The 25,664-nt window shown below is 34.1% G+C and overlaps 1 protein-coding gene across 1 annotated transcript in view; it reads left to right on the top strand.

Moving 5' to 3' along the window:
* LOC129946187 (uncharacterized) overlaps nucleotides 1-25,296 on the top strand; it is a 507,301-nt gene extending 482,005 nt beyond the window's left edge. Inside the window, exons 9-16 of the mRNA XM_056056274.1 lie at nucleotides 21,983-22,543; nucleotides 22,628-22,841; nucleotides 22,917-22,970; nucleotides 23,105-23,570; nucleotides 23,646-23,808; nucleotides 23,869-23,975; nucleotides 24,041-24,285; nucleotides 24,359-25,296. Of these exons, the coding sequence (XP_055912249.1) occupies nucleotides 21,983-22,543; nucleotides 22,628-22,841; nucleotides 22,917-22,970; nucleotides 23,105-23,570; nucleotides 23,646-23,808; nucleotides 23,869-23,975; nucleotides 24,041-24,285; nucleotides 24,359-25,215 (2,667 nt within the window). The 3' untranslated portion in view covers nucleotides 25,216-25,296. The remainder of the gene's footprint in view (nucleotides 1-21,982; nucleotides 22,544-22,627; nucleotides 22,842-22,916; nucleotides 22,971-23,104; nucleotides 23,571-23,645; nucleotides 23,809-23,868; nucleotides 23,976-24,040; nucleotides 24,286-24,358) is intronic.
* Nucleotides 25,297-25,664: the final 368 nt, after the last annotated feature.

A 25,664-nucleotide genomic window follows, 5' to 3' on the forward strand; every position in this document is an offset into this window, starting at 1 on the left:
GCTGGATAGAAATTCAATGTCAATATAAACAAAAATCGTCTTTGTTTTATTCAAAGTTATATACCTCCAAACAATACCCTTTACAATCAAATCGGATATTAATCTTTTACCTACAAAAAGCTTTCTTCCTAAATTTACTCAGCATTTGCTCTATTTGGGAAAAGCAGGAGACATTTTGAATCATAATTTTGGCAACGTTTAAAAATACGAACTTATTCTTAAAAATTTGTAAATATTTTTCTAAAAATATAATTTGTGGATTTATGTTGATTTGAATATTTCTGATTTAATATGCCTCAAATAACATCATTTTATGCCTGTCTCCGTATTCGCATTGAAAAGAATCAAAAATAAATGTGTATATACAAAAATTACGTCGTTCATTTAAAAATATGTACAAATATGCCAATCAATATTTTGAATTACACAATTTCTATTGGATTTTTTCCAAACTTTGAACTATAACATTAACAGAATTGTATTAATATTGTTGATGTTAAATGTTCCACATGAAAATCATTGTTTTGAATGTTTTAATATAGAACACCATATTCCATGAAAATGGCAAAATTATGTGAATAGATAAATTAATTCATTGAATTATTATTATCATTACTATAAAAATATGCAAAATAAGTTTGCTGCATTTTAATAACTTATTTATAAAATTTAGTTTATTTTTTTGACAATAGACTAATCGTGTTAATCTGTCAATAAACCTAAGTTGCCAAGGTTGATTATTAAATTTGTTTTGTGTTGACGTTAGATGTCTTGTATCTTCATAACAAGCCACTTGTTCAACTGATTGTTTTAGTCTTTCAAGACCGCGTGTGAGACCAACGTGTGACTCCGGAATGAGTATTTTTTTTAGTTTAGGCACGCGTTTAGCTCCTTTTTGCTTTTGAGTATTGAAATTGTTTGTTTTAGTTAAATTTTGTTTGATTGAAAAGATTTGATGCAGAAAAATCGATTTGGCGAGTTTACCGACGTTTTTAGTGCACAAAATATCGATAACAATGATGCCGGTAGTACAGTTCACCTCTTTTAAGATACATATTTGTTAAACTACGATTAGCTCTTTTTTGCTTTTCAGTTTTGAAATATTTTGTTGTAGTGAAAAGATTTGATACAGAAAAATCAATGTTGCGAGTTTACCGAGTTTTTATTGAACAAAATATCGATAACAATGATGTCGGTAGTAAAGTGCGTCTCTTTGAAGATACCTATTTCCTTTGAGTATTGAAATTTATTGATTTAGTTAAATTTTGTTTAATTGAAAAGATTTGATAAAGAAAAATCAATTTTGCAAGTTAACCGACGTTTTTAGTGAACAAAATATCGATAACAATGATGTCGGTATTGCAGTGCATATCTTTTAAGATACATACTTGTTAAAAAACGTTAACGCGTTTTTGCTTTTCAGTTTTTAAATGTTTTGTTTTAGTTAAATTATGTTTAAGTTTACAGATTTGATATAGAAAAATCAATATTGCGAGTTTACCGACGTTTTATTAAGCAAATTATCGATAACAATGGTGTCGGTTGCGCAGTGCAATTCTGTTAAAATATTCTAAAGTGAATTTTAAAACATTCATGGTGTTTTGAATTGGAAAACAGGAAGACAAAATTATAATAAAACTATCTTAGCGATCCTGCAGTTAATCAGCATTTGTTTTAGTGATGTTTTACTTAATTTCTTACACTAAGAAGCATTTTTTCTTTTGACTTAAAGAACTGTCATTTTGTGGGCATAATAATGCTTTTCAAAGTCCAATTAAAACAATTTTTATGATAAATTTGAATCCAAATTATTTCTCATGTCTTGGGTGACTATTTAAGACTTGAACAAAAAGTTATTTGAACCCTAACTTCCACAATAAAAATTGGTAAGAAATTTTATTTATAGAAATTACATTTTTCCAAAAATATAATAGATAAAATAAAATTAAGTCATGGCCATCAAAAATAATCTCATAATTTGCTTTACAAATGCTTAAAATTTAAATTTCAAATTTTCAATGGTGGACTTTCAAAAGGCGCGATATAATTATAATACTTACATTTAAGTCGAGCTCATCATTGAAAATTTGTATTCTAATTTTTTTTAGAGATTTAAATAGCAAAATTGGAGATTATTTTTATAGCAAATTAAAGCAATGGTGTGAACTATTATTAGACCCATTATGACCAAAACCTGAAATATACATTTTTTCAATCATTTTATGACTAAGACTGGAGTTTTTTTTGAATATTGTAATTCACAAGCTTTAATTTTGCATATTTAACTTCGCATTCTGTGTATCGTAAAATTAAAAAGGCAAAAAACAACAAACATATTTGTAAATTAAGATGAAAATGACATTTTATGATCCATCACTTTCCTCCTCTAAAAATGCATTTGACAAATTAGTTCTAGACAGGTTTGATAATAAAAAATTGTTTCCATGACAATATCACGAGACCGGAGATTTTGACGAGACTATCAAAAGTCTCGTCCCATGACAATTCCTAGTTCTGATTTACTCTCATGATTAATGAATCAAACTGTCTAGAGTCTTGGTTTCCGTGAGTTACATCTTTTTGAACAAGAACCACCCCTTCAAAAATGTGATTCTTAAAACTGACATTCAAATAAGATATGACATTAAAATTAAAGAGCTTAAACTTGTACCATTTATCATAAATAATAATCACATATTCTGACACTTATACACACACATCTAAGATGACACTTTCAAAGTAGGTTTATAGATAAGTTTGAGTATGTATAGAACATTTTCAAGTACATCCTTACACAATACACATTTCAAAAATAAATCTTCTATTCATTAACTTCCATGACCTTAGTCACTATAAGAGAAAAAACAGCAGCTGTTCCTTTATTTATTTTGAAAAACACAAATCCCCAATTCACAAATTCTATAATTGAATTTTCTCTTTCAAAACATATGTGTTTTTGTTTGGAAATTGAATTTCTTGTGGTTTTTCAAAAACATACAAAATCAATCGGACATCCTCAAAAAGAACCAAAAATAAAGTGGTTGTCTAATGTATGTATAGGTTCAAGTAACTCTACCAAAATAGACTTCCACACAAAACTTATATGTGATGCACATAAATCCAGTATTGAAAAAGGAACTACTTAATCAAATATCACATTAGACAGGATGTTATTCCATATCCATACTCAATACTCATAATTCATTCCTATAACTGGCGCTTACGATCATATATTCCTATCCTAGCAGAGAAGAGAGGAAACCATAAGAAAACAGTCCTCCGATCCGAAAAGTAAAAATATCAAATGTCATCGATAAAATGAATTGCTGAAGAAAACACATTTTCCCTGATTTACTTTTCTTCTTTTGCAGTTTTTCCTAACAAAATAAAATAAAAACCAAGTGTTGGAGCTGAAGCGTGTGTGATGATATTTACAGCTGTCTTCAGAGCGCATCAGGCAGAGGATTCCAATGTCACTTCCCAACACACACAATACAGATATTCTTCTTTGGAAGGAATTTCCTTGTTGGTGTTATTCGTGCTTCCATTGACTAGGAATAGGAGTACGAGTAGGTATGGTCCTCACTCCTAGTAAATCAGGTCACAGGCTTAACAAACAACACATTCTAGTGCTTCTCTACTCAGCTGCTGTCAGCTTTTGTCATCGTTGGTTTGTTTCTAGGTACGTTCGTTCTTTCTTTGGTTCGTTGTTCTTCATCTTAAGAGGGATTTTTTGATCTTAAAGTGCGCTCTATTTCTATATTTTGTGTGTCTTTTTCAAGATAAGAAAACACACAAAAATGCATGTGCTATAGATTTTGTTCTTATTGTTTTTGTTGTTATGATGATGCTTACCAAAAATAGGAAGGTTTAAAATAGTTTCATCTCTCTCTCTTGGTGAATCACTATCACACACTGAAACAACAAACAAGCTTCCTTTCATTTCCAAACTCTGTATACCTATCGAGGGTACATCCTCTCGACATCTTTTTTCGAATTTCCTGCTGCCAAATGACGACGATGAGGGCCGGCAGAAAAACAGATTCCAATGAGGAAGGTGACGAGAGAAATGTGCAAACTAAGAATATTTCACTTTAAGCTGAATTGGCATAGGTACACCCAAAGAAATAACTTGTAAAGTTCACTTGAAAAAAATTGTATCCGTATTAATAAAATAGAATCAACTATTAATTAAAATTCGACCTCACGAAATTAAGGTTTAGTTCAACAAAGAGTTACGAGTAACTTATGGCTGAAACACAAACACGCTTCAACTTCGCCTTCGTCTACGTTATGATGGGCCAGCTTCATGGTTGCATTTCCAAAATGACACTTCTGTCATTAGCAGCTGTTATTTTTTCCTCAAAAGTTTGTTTTGATTTTTCGCAGACTGAAAGACGTTGGTTGGTCCCCGGAAGCTCAATATGTGTTTTGGACCGGGTATTACCGACATTCCCGAAACTCATTTTCTGTTCTATAAAAATAAAAGGTTTTCAAGAAAAACTTATAGTTAATGTTTGTTGACTTTTTTTAAAGCTACTGAGCTGTCAGACAAAGCAAATGTTCAACAAATTTGAGCTTCCGTTTAGAGTTACATTACGTTCTTTTCCTAAAGGTTGTCAAACGAAACGTGAGGTCAAAGCTTCATTGTGGTAGCATGCATGAATTGCTATGGCTGAACTCGTAAACCTCAGGTGAAGCCGAAACCGAAGCTGAAGCGTTTTTGTGTTTCAGCCATTAGACGGCTTTGACTTTTGAGTCTTGGATTTAATTTGAAGCAATTGTACTTCTATTAATCAAATTTAATTAACAAGTGACTAAAATTCGGCCTTACGAAATACTAAAAACGTCTCCTTGAAGATGTATTAGGAAATAATTTTTCGTATTGAAACCAAATAGACGATTTTGTCTCATTGACAAAAATCTACTGGACAGATAGAGAGATACAATTGAATTAAAGTGACACACCAAAAACGCTTACAAAAATCATTATGGCATGGCGATTGCCTTCTACCAGATTGACAACAAAACACAATGAATGTAAAAAGCCCTCAAAATAATTACTTTTCAATATTAATAAAGGTATTTTTAATTTTTTAACAATAAAAGCAGTGAATAGAAACACAATCATAGTTCTTTATAGTAGTTCTATATCTAAGCACATTTTTGCAAAATTCGTAAAGTTTGACAACATTAATTTCATTCAATAAACTTAACACTTGATCTTCCGATAATCAGTCTTTTTTGAATACATTTCTTCTGATTTTTCTGAGAATGGGGTATTTTCTCAAGAAGTGGACAGTATTCTCTCTTTCTGATAGGTTGCACATATTACACTCAGGTCTGTGTGGAATGAAATATAAATCTATATAAGTTCTCTACGTAGTCTGACCATCATAGAAATCACACGGACATTATTGGAATCCTTAAATAAGTTGTTCTCTGAAAAGTTATGATTTATTTTACTGTAAGTTGTTCTGTGCAAGGAATTAGAAGCTTTAGCGATATATTCAGCTCGAAATTTCTCATCAACCTTTAAAATGAACTCATACAAGATGTTTTTAGCGGTTGTTAAATCCTCGATGGCCACTTTTAATACCAACTATTTCGATCTTGTATAGCTTTTTCGGGCACTCTTTTCACGACCCGTGAATTATTTATTTTATAAACGTTAAGCAAGAAGTCCGCTTGTAGCTTTAATGTTTTCATAAAAACCCGTTTCCAGCATTATAACGTAGTGTGGCGTATTAGTGCGCTAGGAGTTTTTCAACTGAATTGTACTTCTAACTTCCCCATACCTGCGATCCATATAAAAGTATGCTCCCAGTTACTGCTTCAAATACTTTAAACTTGCTGCTTTGTGGTATACACTTATTAATGAAGAATTGTTTCCATGTCATATTAATAGCAGTTTTCACCTTAACCAATTTCTCCTTCACGTGTTTTCCCATATTTAAATTATTTGTAACAGTAATGGCAAGGTATTTGTAGCCTCACTCATTCAATATTTTCGCGATTAAAGCTTTAATTTTTTTTTTTATTAAATATGATTTAAAATCATGAAAATAATTTTTTTTTTGTTAAATCATGAAATGAGAATAAAAATAAAAATAAACCAGCATAGGTGTTCTTATATGCGTTTTGCCCCGATGTAATGGCTAAGCTCATCAGAAGATGGCCATTACACCTTGTCTTGACGCATATTATATTTTCTCGAATAAATCGAGATTCTATATAATATGAGCTACATAAAGCTACTGTGAATTATATGGTTGCTACAAGTCTTCACAGAAGATAAATTGTAGCTGTTTTTATTTCCTTGCTAAGGGATGATGATGAGCCCAACCATTACATCAGGGCGAAATGCATATAAGAACACCTATGGTGGTTTATTTTTATTTTTATTCTCATTTCATGATTTTAAAAATAAAAAAATTTATTTTCATGATTTTAAATCATATTTATTAAAAATAATTGGTGTTCAGGAACAAACAATTCGACTTTTAGCAGTCTAACATTTTATTATATTATAATTTTCATTTGATGCATTACGTGCACCAGCACTTTTAATAATCATAACCTTCCATTTATCTACATTAAATTGCATAGCTGACAATTGTGGTAAATCCTGTTAATCATGAGCTGCAGAGTTTTCAGTGAATGCGCAAACATGGCTATATCGTCTGCAAACAGAAGTGCCTTAATTCGCATTCCTGCCAAATCCACTCCACCCGGCAGGGAGTCTTAAAGGTCGTCTATGAATAGTGCAAACAAAGTAGGGCTCAATGTACAACCTTGCCTGACCCTTGATGAGGTTTTAAAATAGTCTGAGAGTACTTCACCTGTCTATACAGCCGCCCCTGTTCCTCTATATAGGTGCTCAAGAACGCGCTTATAAAGGGTGATTTTTTTGAGGTTAGGATTTTCATGCATTAGTATTTGACAGATCACGCGGGATTTCAGACATGGTGTCAAAGAGAAAGATGCTCAGTATGCTTTGACTTACTAACGAGCAACGCTTGCAAATCATTGAATTTTATTACCAAAATCAGTGTTCGGTTCGAAATGTGTTTCGCGCTTTACGTCCGATTTATGGTCTACATAATCGACCAAGTGGGCAAACAATTAATGCGATTGTGACCAATCGCATTAAACCAACCACACGAATGCGTACAGTGCGTACAGAAGAGAATATTGCGTCTGTTTCTGAGAGTGTTGCTGAAGACCGTGAAAAGTCGATTCGTCGCCGTTCGCAGCAATTGGGTTTGTGTTATTCGACTACATGGAAGATTTTACGCAAAGATCTTGGTGTAAAACCGTATAAAATACAGCTCGTGCAAGAACTGAAGCCGAACGATCTGCCACAACGTCGAATTTTCAGTGAATGGGCCCTTGTTGGCAGAAAATCCGCTTTTTTATCGACAAATTTTGTTCAGCGATGAGGCTCATTTCTGGTTGAATGGCTACGTAAATAAGCAAAATTGCCGCATTTGGAGTGAAGAGCAACCAGAAGCTGTTCAATAACTGCCCATGCATCCCGAAAAATGCACTGTTTGGTGTGGTTTGTACGCTGGTGGAATCATTGGACCGTATTTTTTCAAAGATGCTGTTGGGCGCAACGTTACGGTGAATGGCGATCGCTATCGTTCAATGCTAACAAACTTTTTGTTGCCAAAAATGGAAGAACTGAACTTGGTTGACATGTGGTTTCAACAAGATGGCGAACAATTCATCTCAAGGAATGGACCAGTAAGTTGGCCACCAAGATCATGCGATTTGACGCCTTTAGACTATTTTTTGTGGGGCTACGTCAAGTCTAAAGTCTACACAAATAAGCCAGCAACTATTCCAGCTTTGGAAGACAACATTTCCGAAGAAATTCGGGCTATTCCGGCCGAAATGCTCGAAAAAGTTACCCAAAATTGGACTTTCCGAATGGACCACCTAAGACGCAGCCGCGGTCAACATTTAAATGAAATTATCTTCAAAAAGTAAATGTCATGGACCAATCTAACGTTTCAAATAAAGAATCGATGAGATTTTGCAAATTTTATGCGTTTTTTTTTTTAAAGTTCTCAAGCTCTTAAAAAATCACCGTTTAGAATAGTGATTGTATGAAAAGATGCTTTAAAATCAGTAAAAAAATACTTACAGCTATTTACTCTGTTGCAAGAAATTCTCTGCAAAGCTCCTGAGGATACAAATGTTATCTATTGCTGAATATCCTGGTCTAAATCCAGCCTGGAACTCCCTCAGCAAGTTTCCGGTCTCAATCCAACTAACAAGACGAATATGCATTATCGTTGTAAATATCTTATAAGATGCATTTATAGAGGAAATCCCTCTGTAGTTACCTGCATCAAGTAAAGATCCTTTCTTGTGGATCGGACATATAATTATCATCTCGAAATTCATCTGGAGGCAGTCCTTCCTCCAAAACTGTATTTAAAAGTTTCAAAAGGTGCCCTTTGAGCATGACAGTACCATGCTTAAAAAATTTCACTAGAATATACCATTCTAACTGGCTGCTTTTCAATCTTCAAGCGTCTCCATCGTTTCTTCTAACTCGCTAAATGTAAATGTACAGTCCAGAGAGTCGACTAAGAATCCATGTGCTGCAAATTACCACTTTGTCAGCGTTGTTTCAGGATTTTAAAGATCCTTGAAATTGGAATGCATTACATTTGAAGACATCTTTGTGTGGATAGTAGAACTTTTTCCATTCAGCTCTGTAGCCAGTTTCCAAAAATCAGCGGCGTTTTTACAAAATGTTGATACGGACTGCTTGCTTTTCAGCGTATAACTTTTTTTAAGTCTTACAGAGTTCTTTAAACTTCTTATTGGCCTACATTGAGTATCATACGCTTTCGTTTATATAATTTGAATTCTGTATCTATATTTCTATAGATTTTAGCACTTTTCAACAAACTTTTATTTTTATGGTTGATTACTGGCAAATTTAAAGTCTTTGATTATTTACCAACAATTATCTTGTATTTTTGCTAAATATTTCGATCTTGGCTCGCTGAATAACATAATTTACGTTTAATTTGAATTTATTAATAAAGATAATTCCTATTTTTGCTCTATATTTAACTGCTATTTTTATGGCTTATTGGAAATTTTTATTTTTTTAAAAATCAAGTATAAATTTCATTGAAAAATTTTTCTCAGTGCATCTCTACGTAATTCTGACGAAAATAAGTATGAAGTTGCACTTGGCGCTGAAGAGTCATTATTTTATTTATATAAATAGAATTTTATAGCAAAGAAGAACACTTACTTTCGATTTATAAACTATAAAGAATTGCTTGCAGCAGTAGCATCAGTAGGTATTTAGTATTTATGCAAAATAGGATTGATACATATATAAAAACAAAAAAGAAAAAACCATTTCGGAAATTGTAATTTTTAGAATAACTTAAGTGCGCGAAAAATGTGCGTAGTGACATTTTAACGGTGAGATTAAGAGAGATGAATTATGGCAATGTGGCTCGACTATTTGTAAGACGTACCTATAAAATATAAACTCATAAAGTAAGAAAAATAGTGTTTAGTCTGAAAAATGACTGCAAGTAATATTTTATATTCTTTAGATAATTCTTTTTTTCGTAGAATAATAAATATTATATGGATGGAACAAAATTCTTAGATATAAAGGAGAAGCATCTCATAAGTACACAACGGAATACAATTTATATCTTTTACGTCTTATTGAAATGCAAGTACCGGCTTTATGGAATTTGTTTCAAATTAAGGTGAAACTTTAAGACTATATAAATGTTTACATTCCTTATAAGTTGAATAAAACGTGTCTTTTATGGGTTGAGTGTTTGAACATTTTTTTGTTTGTGTTAAAACTGAAAACTTTGAACAGAGCATCTCCAATATGAACAGAAATCAAGATTAAATTATGTTACCTAAAAATCAAGGTTTGTTAATGTTAACTACTAATAATTATCAGCTGTGTTCTTAAAACCTTTCGTAATAGTATTTGAAAGTAAAGAACCTTTTGTTTCCAGTATTTCACATTTAGATTGTTTTCAAAAACTTCGCCAAATCATTGATGTCAAATCAATTAGAGGTTTCTTCATTTTTAAAAGACAAAAATTCAATCAAGTCGAGATTAACTTGTATTTTATTCTAAAATTTCTATTTCAAAAACTTCGCCAAAGCATTGACGTCAAATCAATAAGAGCTTTCTTTCAACTTAAAAGAAAAAAGTTCTATCAAGTCGAGTTGAATTTGTATATTCTTCTAAAATTTCGTTTTCGTTTCTAGTAAAAGTGAAATGCAGAGCCAAATTATATGTATCTATGTCTTTTTCCTTAAAATAAAAGTTCACAAGAATAAACTTCTGTTTTTAAAGAATCGAATATAACAATTCTGCAGCGTTTGCAGAAGCCAATATTTGAGTAACAGACCGCCAATAACAGTCAACAAATAAGCAGGTTCAAACGACATAAAGAACTTGAAAGTAGGCCAAGTTTCTAATATCTGATTGGCCAGTTCCCAAAAAATTACTTTCAAACTAAGACAACTTTAATGGAAAGTTGGCTGGAAAGTTAAAAAAAAAAAAATAAATTGGGTGGCGCAACATTCCGTTAAGAACTAGGACCTAGTGACTTACAACTCTCTACCATTCCTGTGTTCGAGTAATGTTGTCAGGAATGGAATGGCTGGAAAGTTAGTCAAGAAAAATCTTCCTAAGTCAAGTCTTTTTCTGTCAAAATGACAATTGAACATGTTTTTTCATTCAACTGAAAGCTGAACTTTATTACTCTATGAATTATTCACAAACTTCATTGAATGTTTTTTGTAAAAGGACTCAGTTTGGAAAAAAAGAAGTAATATTTCTTAACAGTACAAAATACAAATCGTGATAGATTAATCGCCTGAGGAGTGTTTTGTAGTGTAGACAATAATGTTTTTGGTAGTTTTCGAACTATAAACTGAAAGTAGAAGTTTGTGAAATTAAGTTCTGAATTTGAAATTCATGAAATTTGAAAAACTATTTTAAAAAACTGGTCAAAATGTACGTTTAAAGAATGAAGTTGACTGCAAATTAAGTCCCTTGTGTTGTCTGAACCTGTCTTAAGTCCCGAGTTTGATGAGTCTAAGCAAACAAGACGTTCTCACACTTTTTTATAATGACCATCATTTTTAAAATAATTTATTGGAATTTTTGCTAAAACTGAAAAATATGAAACCTATTGTCATGTTTAAGCAAAGGAACTGTTAATAATTTCGAATGCTGCCTTTAGACTGGTAAGTTATCACCGAGCCGTCTTTTTACAATCAAAGTAAAAATATAAAGATATTCGACACTATCCGTTTTAACCGAAAAATTGTCACTAGCCAATACTTCTTCCAAGATGCAAGTTATATTTGAAGTCGGAAGAAATTGAAGAAACAATTGCATTTAACTGTCGACAAATTTACTTTATATTATTTCAACGTAATCCGCCAGGGTGTGTTAAAAAAATGTAAAGGCAAGAACCCTCCAAATTTGTGTGCTTCTTTTTTTTATAATTAGCGAAAACTAAAAGGGTTTTGTTTACCTTTAATATGTCAAAGACACAGTGTGAGCATTAGGAAAAGACGGAAGAGTTGGATAGGAGATGTCGGTGTACATTGATCTTGAATTCCTGAACATTGCAATGATAGATAAGATAGAGCGTGGCAAGGAGTTTTACATTCGCGTAGTACGGCTACAAAGTGATTTTCTGTACTTCACAGTACGGCCGAAGTTTTGCTTAAGGTTAAACTGATGGGCATTCCCAGGAGCGCGGGTATTACCGTTAAATTATTTAAGCGGAAGGAATGCAAATGGCTATTTCATACTGGATATATAGCATTCTTTTTTTTGACAGGAGGAAATCTTCAAAAGACACTTGGCAGTATTCGACACCAAGTAGTATGGGACTTTTAACCACTAAAACCACCTCTTCATCAGGACCAATCTTGAAGGATCGACTTCCGATTTTTCTTTCTTAATTTTGTACAATCACTTTGGGGGAAGTTTAAACTTTTAATACTTTCCCATTTTTTTTAGACCATAAGCTCATGAGGCTTGGTTCTTCTTAATCTCCGAACATGGTTTCTTATATTTTTTAACAACTTCTGTAACCATTTCTATTTGTAAGTCACGATGTAGATCGGTATTTCTTATGTACCAAGGTGCATTAACTATTCCACGAAGGACTTTGTTTTGGAATTTTTGGATGATTTCGGTATTTGTTTTCTTTGTACAGCCCCATAATTGGATTCTATAGGTCCAAACAGGCTTTAGTACTTGATTAAACAGCTTTATTACCAAGTAACCAGTACATTTTTCTATATTTCAAGTTTAGTTCTTCTCTTTTCTTTTTGATGTGCTCTTTCCACTTAAGCTTTGCATCCAAAGTCATTCCAAGGTATTTGGCCGTATTGGCGTAATGTACAGCTTGATTATTAATGATTATTGGAAGATTGTTTATCTTTTTATTTGTAAAGTTTATATGTGAAGATCTTGTTACATTGAGTTTGATACGCCATTTTTCGGTCCAAGCTCTCACAGTGTCGTAGGCATTTTGTAGTTTTACTGCTGCCTTAGAGACACATTTGCCGGGTACCAAAATTGCGGTATCATCTGCAAAAGTAGCCATTATGGTGTGATTACCAACTGGAATATCCCTTGTGTATAGTAAATACAGGGTTGGACCTAGGACACTTCCTTGTGGTACACCGGCTTCTATTTTCTTCAATTCCGAGTATTCTTCATCGTACGTTACTCTAAACAATCGGTCTGAGATGTACGATTTTAATATTTCAAAGTACTGCCTGGGAAGATCCCTTTGCAGTTTGTATTTAAGTCCCTCATGCTAAACCTTGTCAAAAGCTTGAGCAACATCTAGGAAAGTAGCTGAACATACTTGTTTTTCTTCTAATGCTTTTTGTATTACATCCGATATTCTATGAACTTGGTCTATCGTGGAATGTTTTTTTCTAAAGCCAAACTGATGGTTTGGGATTAACCTTCTTTCTTCTATGATTTTGCTAAGTCTCTTCAGAAGCAGTTTTTCAAAAACTTTTGCCATAATTGGTATAAGCGATATTGGTCTGTAAGCTGTCACTTCTGTAGGTGGTTTACCTTGCTTTGGTATGACAATTACTTCAGCAATTTTCGAATGGTGCGGGACATACCGGTGCTAAAGTCATGCATTTATTATATATTGGAGTTTTATGAAGGCTTTCAATGGCATTTCATTCATAATCTGAGCAGTAATTAGATCGTAACCTGGTGTATATAGCATAATTCGTTAAAATAACGGTAAAAAAGCGTGAGACAAGAAACTTTACGACGATGTTCGAGTGACGCAATTTAAAAGCTCTTCTTTGAATACTGTCCAAGAGGCTTAAATAAGTTACTGGAGCACCCGCCCAGAGATAAGAGTTTTATTCAAGTTTCGGACGTATATAGGTTTTGTAGATTGTAGCCAGATCAGACGGAGAGAAAAATGCCTTGCATCGTCTCAAAAAACCTAGACATCTTGCGGCATTTTTGGCGACATGTGATCGCTCCACAAAAGGTGGATGCTGATGCACTTTCCAAGGATGGCTTGATTTTCAGTTTCGTTGATGCAATTGGGTATATCTCGCTTTAACGATACAAGACAGCATTGGGTTTTCGAAGAATTAAATTTCACACGGTTTTTTATTCCCCATTGTACAATGCTGTCTTGGTTGGAATTAAATGAGCTAATCATATTTCGCCGTTGCAGTTCCACATCCGAAGAGGAGGGTTGTGAGTCTGAAAACGAATATGAAAAGCTAAGAGTGCTATCGTCAGCGAAACAATGTATTAGATTCGAAGTTGCAAATAGGAGATTATTTATAAAAATGAGGAATTGGTCAGGATATATTTTATGGGTTTCAGACTTGAATCCGTAAAAAAACAACTTTAATTGAGCGGTTCGAAAGAAAATCTCGAATCCAATTAAGAAGAGAATCGTCAATAACAAAAGCACGCAATTTCCATGAAAGAGCAAGATGCCAGCCTTTATCAAATGCCTTTGAAATATCAAGTGCAATAATCTTACTTTCCTAAAACAATGTAAAGATTTGTTACACTGTTCGGTGAGATGAACCATGAGATCACTAGTGGACCTATTGCTACGAAAGCAGAATTCCGGTCATTGAGAAACTTCCGTTCCTCAAGATATTTCTTAAGCTGATAATTAATCAGCGTTTCCATGACCTTAGAAAAGAGGCTATCGGTCGATAATTTGCGAAGATTGTCGAGCATTAGAAAATCTTATTACATCAGTCAACGTCTGTGGCATTTCATTCAGCGTTCGCGGTCTTTCTTTCCGAATCTAGGTAAAAAAATACGGTCCGATGATGTCGTTATGTCATACACCGAAACAATATGTCAATCTTTTTGAATTGGTGATCCGTCAAACACTTACTAATTGTACTGTTAGCTCAAAAAGCTTCCCATATTCTAAACAAAAAATAAACTGTTTTGACCCTGGTGATTCCAAATTTTGCTGATCAGAGTCGAAGGTTGGTTCTTTTTCGATGCAGGTCGTTAGGTTGTTTGCATTTCCCACAAACAGATTGATATCGGCCAACATCTTTACAAAAACTCCACCTCTTTTCTAAAACATATGCCTGCTTCCTAGTCACCCTGTATCCGAGACCAAATCACTGCCCTTAAGCCTCAAGAAAATAAAAAGTTAATAAACCTAAAAAAAGATGTCTCTAAGAATGCACTTTAAATTTTTCAACTCCTCCAATTATCCTGAAAAAATACTAGTTGCATCTTATCTTCCTCCTATACTAAAATGCAAACATATGCTTTTATCTAGGAGTGTTGATATATTTTTAAAGTTTAATTCAAACCACCTTATCTTATGGTTTCTTGACTTATTTCTCATCCTTAAGGAGCGAGCAACTACGTATATGTTGATTTCTTTAACAAAGAACTAAAGTAGATATACAGATATATAGGTATAGGTGCTTTTGTTTCAGAGTTTCAAAGGCACAATTGCTCCAACCCTCATCCATATAATACCCTACCCACTACTAGTGGTGTATAGAGCAAAAGGCAATTGAATTAAGTACATCTGTTTTTTGTTTTCTCCTCCTTTATACTTGACTTGTCCTAGTTGTTTGTATGTCTCCCCTCCTATGTGACGATGAATAATATTTTTATTATTTTTTACAAAAAAAATATTTTGTAATTGGGAACACTGACTAATGTAGGACATCTAGAACGTTCTACAAATGTATCTATGTTTGTTAGATTGTAGGTAAAATAATAAAACATGACATTGTGCATTTCAACAATATTTTTCATAACATATGTATGGATGTATTTTTTTTTTAAATAAATGATGCGAGGATGAGGACAACCATCAAGGTCTGTGTTAGTATTTATTTGCGAAGCAATTTTTCACTAACAAGCAAAAATGTCTCAACAAAAAACAAGGCACATCCTTATTTGTGTTCCAAGTAAAACAAAATTGAACTCTAGAATTTTGTCATCCTTTTTATATGTTTTTATGTTGTATATAGTTTTATGTTTTCTTTGAATTATGTAATTCCAAATGCCCTTAAATTTTTCCTCCATCATACAAATTTCATTCACAAGTTCAAGCGAGTTGTTTATTTTAACCACAATACAAATTCCTCAAATGCCCCTACAAACTTCGTCATTCAATATTCATCAGCTCAGCACCTTAAAAGAATACTATCCCAATCAAATCTCTAAGAACCATTTCTAAGGCTTCATTCCATTGATGTATTGAAATTACATGTATCAACTTTTAAATATATACCTTTCCTATGTACTTTTGATACTCCTTAAATGAATGAAAAATTAAATATAAGACGGAAGAACTAAATATAAGGCAGCGCATGTCTGATGGTTAACCGATAAACCGCATAAGTTGAATGCATCTTTATATACGACTCAAGTAACTAAAGGTTTTATTTTATTTGCCCATCATCAGACACGCATATCTTCTTCTCTAAAGGCCAAGAATTGGTAATTTGATCAATGAATTCAAATGCTCTCATAGATGTTCATTATTCAACACCACCTTTATAACACCTTACAAGTTACAACAACTACCCGAAGTCAGACCGACAGTGAAATGTCAATGGAAGGAAGAAAAAAAGGTAAATAATGTAATGACACTGATGAATGACGCTGTCGACGTCTTCGTAGTATTAAATTTGCATTAATATACATTATTTTAATCGAACCTAGGCTTTCTTTTCTTTCCTTAAGTACACAAAAGTCGGAAAAAAAAGACAAAGTTCAATGTACAATTCAATTGATATACGTAAAAAACCAGAGGTAGATATAAGACAAAAACACTCAGGTATCAATTCAAAAAAGGTCTCGATTACATTAATGTAATGCTGAGAGACATTAAAAGTCATTGAACGAAGAAGAAGAAGATTTATAAGTAGAATAAGAAAGACGGGAATGTTTTAATTAAAAGCTAATATTTACTTGCAACTACAAAAAGATATCTTAAAATGCAAAGAAGTGCAGCTGGCAACCCTGCATTTAAAACAGTTCTTTTCTTCTATCCATAAATATTTTAAATCCACGTAAATGCTTCAAAAATGTTGCCTGAAATTTATCATTTTACATTTTTATATCTTTCAAATGTCAATCTTTATCAACATTCCATTTTTTAAAGTCAAAGAACATTCCATTTATTAGATTTACTTCCAAAACGATATTTTTGCCAAATTTGAAACAATGAAGGGTTCCACTTGTAACAGAGGTGTTCTTAGAGCTTAAAGTCAAACAGCAGATTCTCGCTTAAGTTCCTTACCTAAATGCATGGACCTATTACATTCGTGAAGTTCCCTTTACGGGGCATATATTCGTCACTTCGTGCTTCTATGTTGATCTAGAATATCATAGAATCTATGGATTCCTGACCCGTTTTCGCATGGAGTCTAGCATTGGAGATACGATTGGGCAAGAAAATCTTAAAGATTTTTCGAAAACATCTATTGACAAATTTTTGCAACTTTCTTGTGACAGTATTTTTGCCTTTCCAAGTTCTGCATTTATAAAGCAGCAGAGAGTAATTTATTTAAGCGAAACAGTCGTACCTTGGTCTTGGTCTTTAAGCTAAAAGAGTTGTTTCTATATATTTTGAACAGCATTTCAAACAAGACCTTTGCTTTTCTGATTCAACCACTTCTTGTACTATCTCTACCGGTTGCTCAGAAATATTAATCTGGATTGATGAAGAAGTTCCAAACCAAAAACTTTTAGATTTGTCGAACTGATCGCTAGCCCCAAATTAGACAATTAGCTTGTTTCGTGTGTCATCATATGAAACCCAAATATAAGTGAAATGGAAATGAGACATATTCTACAGACACAACTTCAAAAGCCTTACATCACTTAAAAACATTTCAGCGAAATCGGATTTCTGGTTTTTGATATACAGTGGTTTTTTGTACCCAATACCTTCAATACCAAAACCGAAATGCGGCTATCTTTACAGACAGTCAGGCAGCTGTCAAAGCCATTAACTCGGCCACATCCTCATCTAAATTGGTCCAGCAATGTCGCGATAGGCTTGCGAGCCTGAATATTAACCTCGGTGTCACCCTGATCTGGGTTCCGGGCCAAAGTGGTATCGTGGAAAATAAACGGGCTGACGAGCTAGCCAGGCAAGGATCGGCCCTTCATAGCTCACTTGCGGAAATGGTTAACATTCCTCTTGGTGCTATGAAGGGTAAAATTTTTTCTATCTACCAAACTGAATCAAACCGAAGGTGGAGCAATCTACCCAACTGCATCATATCTAGGGAGATATGGCCCACCTATAACAAAACCCGTACAAACGATCTTCTATGCAGGCCAAGGCAAGACATAGCCAGGAGAGGTTTGTACCGGACATTGGCCTATAGGAGTTCATGCAAAGAAGTTGGGTATCTCTTACAACACCTTTTGCCGTAGCTGTAGTGAAAGTAGTAGTAGAGAAAGTGAAACTATAATCCATTTCCTTTGCCAATGTCCTACTTTGGCAAACACTGGAATGAAATACTTTGGAAAAACATTCTTTCAGGAACTTGATGTGCTATCTGAGACAAAGATTAGAGACCTAATCTTTTTTCTCGATGCGACAAAATGGCTCTCACATAATCGCTATGAAGCTTCTCTATAAATCTTTCCCTTTCTATCACAGGTCAAACGAGTTGTTGGTATCAAAACGGCGCATTACAGCGCTAATTGGATCTCATGCTAGGTTGGCTTGAGATCGCCACTTCTACCTACCTACCTTCATAGTCCTTTAGAATCCTCCAAAATAAGTGGTAATATTTTAGATTTAAGGTAAAAAAGCCGGAAACTGCTTCCACAGATCAAAAGCTTAATACGTTAAAACCAAAACAAATATGAATTTGCCTGTCTTATTGTTTAAATTAATACGATACTAGCTGACCCGGCATACCTCGAACTGCCTCAATGGATAAATGAAAGACCTAAACTTTTGTATAAATGAATATAGACGGTTTTCCGACGCGCCTACACGCGACGTTTAATTGTCCATGCACGAAATAGGTAAACTTTAAGTTGATTCAGCAAACTTCTAAAGACTGTCCTTTTTATTTATTTATTGTCATCGCAAAGGCCAGACGTACTGGAAATTGTAAGCGTTTAAAATCGAATTTTAAATCCGTTGGAATCATCGGTATTCGCGGGATCAAGACATCCTCTCCTTTGTATTTTCCTTTTATGATTGTTGCCTCAATGACGTTATTCGTCAGCTTTTTCACAGCCAGTCTTGTTCCATTGCATAGTCGAGGTTGCTCAATGTTACGCAGCATGATGACAACTGATCCTACTTTTAACTGCGAATTGTAAGGTGATAATCAAGGCAATTCCAGTGAATTTAAAAACTCCATGGGATAGTTGACTACGTCATCCTGGTTCATTACGGTGTCGACTGATTTGAAGGAAACAAACTGTCCTGGAAAAAAATTCTGAATTGCATTGAGATCCTCGAAATCTTTATTTTATTCGCTGCCAATATTGCTCGTTCACCCATTCGATTATGGGTATTGAACTTTTGCGCTTAATCTGAGAAAACACGCTGAATAAGCTCCTCTTTCGAATCTGTGATGTGACAAAAATCTGTGGGAATCGGGCTACCCATTTGTAGTTTCATCATGTTGCAAAAATACTCGCATGTTAGTTGTTAATTGGAGTTGGAGTGTCTTTACGTACTGCCACAAATTCGATGATTGTAGGCATGCATTTAATTCATCAGCAAATGTTGATCGGGGAATAACTGGAATCATGGCCCCACCAAAAATATTTTGTTTGTCACGAAGATCTTTCAATGTTCTGTCCAGCGCCTCCAGTGACCTCTCATGGGCAATTGTGCATTCATCCCAAACAATTAATCTGCATACCTGTAGGATCTTGGCCATTGCCCTATTTTTGGCGATGTTGCAAATTGGTGTTTCGGTGATTTGCATGTTTAATGGTAATTTCTAGCATTGTCGCAGCTATTCCAGATGAAGCCAACGCTAGAGCAACATCATTTCGCGATCTGATGCTCGCCAAAAGCAATAAAACTAAAAACATTTTGCGGTTCCTCCGGGAGCACCAAGAAAATAAATTACACCAGATCCACTGTTCACAGCTTCTATCGAAGTGTCGTACGCAATTTTTTGTTGTTAATTTAATTGTGGAACATTTGTACGAACTGTTTCGGCCAATGCTTCAATGTCATACTGTTGTTCCCTTTGCAACTCACACAAATTGCTTAGACGTGAGTGATTATAATTTAATATGAACTTTATTGAATAGCAATAAAGTTCAAATTGACTCTAGAAATCGTTTGTATGGGAAATAGAAAAGGGCAGTTTTTAGGGTTTTCCCGGAAATTATTCGATTTTTTCTCGCCTTTTAAACTTTTTTAAACTAACGAACAGCAATTCATTTTTATATATATTCATAGATAGATAGATTTAGCAGCTGTTCTAAATTCAAATTGTAAGTATTAATCGAAAAAGGTCGTTACACCCAAAACAAAACGCCTAAAATGCAATTTTTTCACTTAAGACCTTTATACCTAACAACAACGAATTTTCATTTATGCGAAATTTCTTCTCTTTAAGCTTCTGGCAACTATCTCTAACGCTTCTTCTTTTAATCTTTAGTATAATTCAAATATAAGGTCAAAATTGAAGAAATAAAGAAAACTTTGAACCTAATTATTTAAAATTCGGTTATCTTTTGAAGTCTTTGTGCCTGATAACAGACCCATCAAAGCGTTCTGTCCATCATCTTGTCTACAATAAGATTTCCCACGGGTCTAACAGCAATCTCACAATTTAATGGTGAAATTGTTAGCAGTTGCTACCAACTGGTTGCACGCAACTTATACATTTTCATTTAAAATGGAAATACGCCCTGACCTAAGAGCTCCTTCCCTACTTTTTACTTCGATACTAAACTCGATCTATGTATATTTTTCGTCAAAATAAATATTTTGATAGTAAGAATGTTTAAATTTAGCTCAAAAAGAATTTAAAATATTTATAACCTAGAGAACCACTTGATCTGCGACACCTGCCGCTTGCCGCCTGCTTAATGATTAATTAAAACTAATCATAACTTAATAAGCTTTTTAGGAATTCATCATACCTATCTCACTTTTTGATTTTGTTTTTGGGCCTTTCAAGCCCCCTGATAAGGACTGTGCTTATTTCTTTTTTTAAGCCAATACTAGTATTTTTATATTTCGTTTTTTTTTTTCAGTTTCGTGTTATCAGTACAATTCAAAAGACATACAAATTTCTTTTCTAAGTTAACATATAAAATTATTGTTTTTATTTTTGTTATCTTAATTTCAACAAGTGTAGTATTTTGAATTATCTTAATCCATAACGACTTGCTACTCACGAGACTTTAAACAAAATTATAGCCGCCAGACATTGGATCAATACGTTAAACAATCTAAGACCATGGTGGTCTCTCGCGGAGTTGACACCTACGGATACCTTAGATTTCTTGAATTTGATAATACCACCACCACCTTCGTTGAGGTATGCATTTGATACTTGAGAACTTTTGCATTCCATTTAAATTGTACATTCAAATTCATTTATGTGCTTCTTTTTTTCTTATCAAATCAAACAAACTTTGACGGCTACTTATCTTCATCCGCGTGGTGTTTTGTTATCAGTGTTGTTTTATGTTGAGAATTTTGTGTTGTCATGATGAAGAGGAAGAAAATTAAATATAAGACACTTGGATCTGAGATTGGAATATAATTCTACATTTCTATGTTGTGTTGTTTTTAAGACTTAGGTAATATTCTATCAACAGTTTGTAATGCAAATTCGAAAGTTCTGCCAAGTAAGCTACTAATAGTATACCCCAAGTTTGACAATAAGTTCCAAAAATAGTCCTCAATTTTCTATGAAAATACAATATTTACGTAATGATTTCAATCAAAAGTAACATAAAGCCACACTGACGTTGGCGTCGTGTTGTTTTCATCTCTGCAATCACCACAATCTTCACAGGAAAAAAGATCTAAAAACAAAAAAACGAGAAAAAAAAACACCCCTAAAGCTATTTCTAGGTTATCTTATTGTCCCATTGAAATCAACATATTTTATAACACACAAACGACTTGAATTCGATTCGTTACTTGTTTCATAATAGTAAAATCCTTACTATCCCCCAACTCAGCTCCGATGCAATCTAAGAATCCACCTTGAACTTATATCAAACCAAGGATTATGAACGCGCAATCGACAACTACAACAACAACAACAAAAGTAGTGATAAAGAAATAACAAAACAAAAATCTGCAAATGCATTTGTGCTTCATTTGTAAAATAGTATATTTCAACCATTTATTCCATTGTCATTGGCAAAATTCCATTAAAATTGTAAATAAAAACGTTTCTCTTCTTACTCTGTTTTTTTATATTGCAGCAAAGCCAAATACGTGCAGTCTCTAGTCCTTCACTCTCTGACCACCCACTGGATGCCAATACAAGGAATAACAACCACAATGAATACAAAGCTAGTGGAAAAGATGCCACCCACAGCCTTACGTCGTCGTCGTTGTCAACAACAACAGCAACAACAACGGCTACTAATGCAGTCCTTGTGAATGGCCATCGTGGAGGAAACACAACATCATCTTCAACGACAAATGGATCGGCTGGAGTCCTGCAGAAATTCAAAAGGACATTTTCCAATTTCAATAAACAGTCGAACGGTGGCAGTAATAGTAGCAGCAACTCATCAGCTACAGCATCGGCTTCAGCACCTTCAACGAATACGGTAACAACACAGAGTCAGCTATTACAACAGATTCCAGTTCCAGTATTAGAGATGAGCGATAATACGGCAAAGTATCGTTTTGGACCTTTAATTTGGCGTTCGAGTAAGGAACGTCGAAAGACCAAATACAATCGTCGTGATAAATGTAACAGTGGGGATTCTGGAATCCAAATTGAATTGGAGAACGATGAGACTTTTGCTGGAATGGTAAGTTTTTTTTTTTTTTAATATTTTCTGTGCGTGTGCACTGTGAAAGGATATTATTTCAAGGATTTATTTATTTCTTGACAGGAAATTAATGGAGCATCTCTGACTTCGACGCCAAAGTCAAGAATACGACGTGCTAATTCAGCCAAGGCGACTAGTTCTCCTACATCGGCATTGACGGCCAAGGCCAAGGCGTTGAAGAAAATTGAAAGCTACGACAGTCGGATGGTGCCGACTTCGTTGCCCGCCAGGAGGTCATTGAGTCAGCCAAGTGGATTGGATCGAGTCACGCGAACTGGTAAGAGAAGATTTTTTTGTCTTCCCCTTTTACAACTAACGAATGGATTTAATGTGTATTCTTTTTATTCATTAGATCTCGATGAAAGTGACACGGATAGTGTGTCATCACATCCTGACTGTCATGAAGGTAAGATTAATTTAAATGTTAATTCTTCTTCGACTTTGATATGTAAGAAAATGTTATTATTTCCTATTTCCTGCATATTCAATGAGATGTTCTTCCTGCTTAACGTATTTTATTAAAAATGTTTATCATTTCAGGTCAACACCGTCCAATGTACGCCGAAGTGATGCATAATTTTACTCCAGCTGGTCAGCAGGAACTCGCCCTTGTACGTGGTAATCTAGTCGAAATTCTTCGCAAAGAAGTCGGCCCCTGGTGGTATGGTCGAATAAAAAGTGATGCAGTTGTTGAGACCCTTTTCGAGCCACAATTGGGTTGGTTTCCCAAAGATTTTGTACGACCCATACAATTCCCCGAATCTGATGGTACATTCACTTATCGACAACGTAAACTTACTTCTCCGTCGCTTGATGATACTTTAGTTGCGGCCACTTGCAGTATAAGTCCAAATAATGTAACCACAATTGTTGTGGATCATCCGTCGCCCGATGCCAGTCCAAAGAAAATTCAATTAGAAAATGCCTGCCTGAGAAATAATGCCATCAAGGAACTCCTCGAAACTGAGATAAATTATGTTAAATTACTGGGATCTCTTTGTAATGGGTAAGATTGTAAAATTCAAAGATTCTGTTGGGACGCTTCTTCTATAATCTCTTTTCCCTCTTCTGTCGACTTTAGATATCTCCCGGCAATGAGAAAACGTATTGATATCTTCTCAACTGAAAGTCTGAATTTGATATTTTCGAATATTGAAAGTATTTGGAAGTTTCAACAAAGCTTTCTTGATTCTCTCAAACGTGGCATTGAAATTGATCGTATTGCTCAGGTGTTTTTACGACATGTAAGTTTCATTTCTCAACCTTCAAATCAAACTGTATTAAGTTGTTTGTTCCTATTTTAGCAATCTGGATTTTTGGTCTATTCAACGTATTGCAATTCATATCCACGTGCACTTATAGAGCTAGAGACTTATTCACGCAGCAAGGAAGCTAAAGTCGTCTTAGAAAAGTAAGTTATTTAAAAACAAATGGATTTTCAACAATCTTAATTTTTCTTCTTTTTTTTTCTTATAGTTGCCGACAAGCTGAAAATCTTGCTGAGTTACCATTGTCCGCCCATTTACTTGCTCCAATTCAAAGAATTTGTCGTTATCCACTCCATTTGGCGGAATTAATTAAGAACTCCTTTAACAGTACCAATGAGAACGGTGATTCAATCGATGAAATCGATGCTAGTCTCTTGGATATTGTTGATTCTAAAGAAATGCTTGATGCAGCTCTTAAGGCCATGAAAAAAGTTACCGAGGCTGTTAATGAAGGTAAAAATCCTTACAACCACCCTTTTGGAAGAAATGTACTTAAAGATATTTTGTTTTGTCTTATTTCTTTTAGGAAAACGTCATAGTGAAAACTTAGCCCGCCATCAGTCCAGCTTTGAAAATTTCACTGGTCCACCCCTACATTTCCATAGCACTCGTTACTTTACCCAAATCGATGCAACTCGTGTCTCACCGAATCTCTGGAACAATACTTACACCCTGTTTCTTTTCGACCATCAGCTGATTTACTGTAAAAAGGACATTCTCAAACGCAATCACTTCATCTACAAAGGTCGAATATTTTTAGACAATTGTCGCATCCTAAATCTCCCTGATGGAAAGATTTTCGGTGCCACTGTGAAGAATGCTCTACGTATCTATTGTGAATCTCGAAATAAATGGTTTGACTTCAGTTTTCGAAGTGCAAACCGTAAGAAACGCTTCCTAAGTACCCTAGCGCTGGAGCGACAATTTTGTGGAAAGAATCTTTTCATATCGGAATTGGCTGGCGAAGAGGATGATAATTTGTCAGATCGCGAATATCACAGCGACTATGAGGCAATGACGACGACAACTATTCTAACACCAACCGGAGAGAATCACTACAGCAGTGTGCAGTTAAATTGGAAGGAGAATATCTACGATGAAAAGTCTCCAGAATCTCCAGCAAAACAACAAAAGTACAGTGACACTCTGCCAAAGAAATCTCGACAAATTAACTCGAAAGAAGGTTATGAATATAATACAGGCTCGCTGGGACGTCGTCGGATAGGAAATTGGTTTCGCAAGTCGAAGAGCACAAATTCCACACCGAATCAGTCCCCCACACACAATCCGAGTGTGATTATATTCAATTCAGACAGTTCTTCGCAGAGTAGTCCGGCTTTGGGGAAAAATAAAGCAAAAGACTCTTCAGGATCATCGTCCTGAAGGAATATGCGATTGTAAAAATAAAACAAAAATAGAGTCGAACTCGATTTTAGTCTACAATTATTAATAAAACAAAATAACTCCCAACAAAATACATATTATAATTATACAAAACTCTGAAGATTTTTAAAATTGTGTGTCAATTATTAAGCGAGAGAATAAAAAGAAACATTTAAAAAAAATAACAACTTATTATGTTAATTGTATAATTTATGTGTTATAAAAAAAGTATATATATATATTATCTATTGTTATTTAATTAAGCACAGAACAATAAGCAAAACAAACAAACAAACCAATAATATTATTTACTATAAGTTAAAATGTATTTCCTCTTTTTTTCTTGTATTCTAAATTTGTATCTTTTTTGTTTATGTTTTTTATCCTTTTTTGATGTCATTTATTTATTTTATTTTGTATAGTTGTAAAGTTAAAGTTTTATTTTTAAA

Source organism: Eupeodes corollae, chromosome 2 (genome assembly GCF_945859685.1).
Source record: "Eupeodes corollae chromosome 2, idEupCoro1.1, whole genome shotgun sequence".
In the NCBI taxonomy this organism is placed as follows: Eukaryota; Metazoa; Arthropoda; class Insecta; order Diptera; family Syrphidae; genus Eupeodes; species Eupeodes corollae.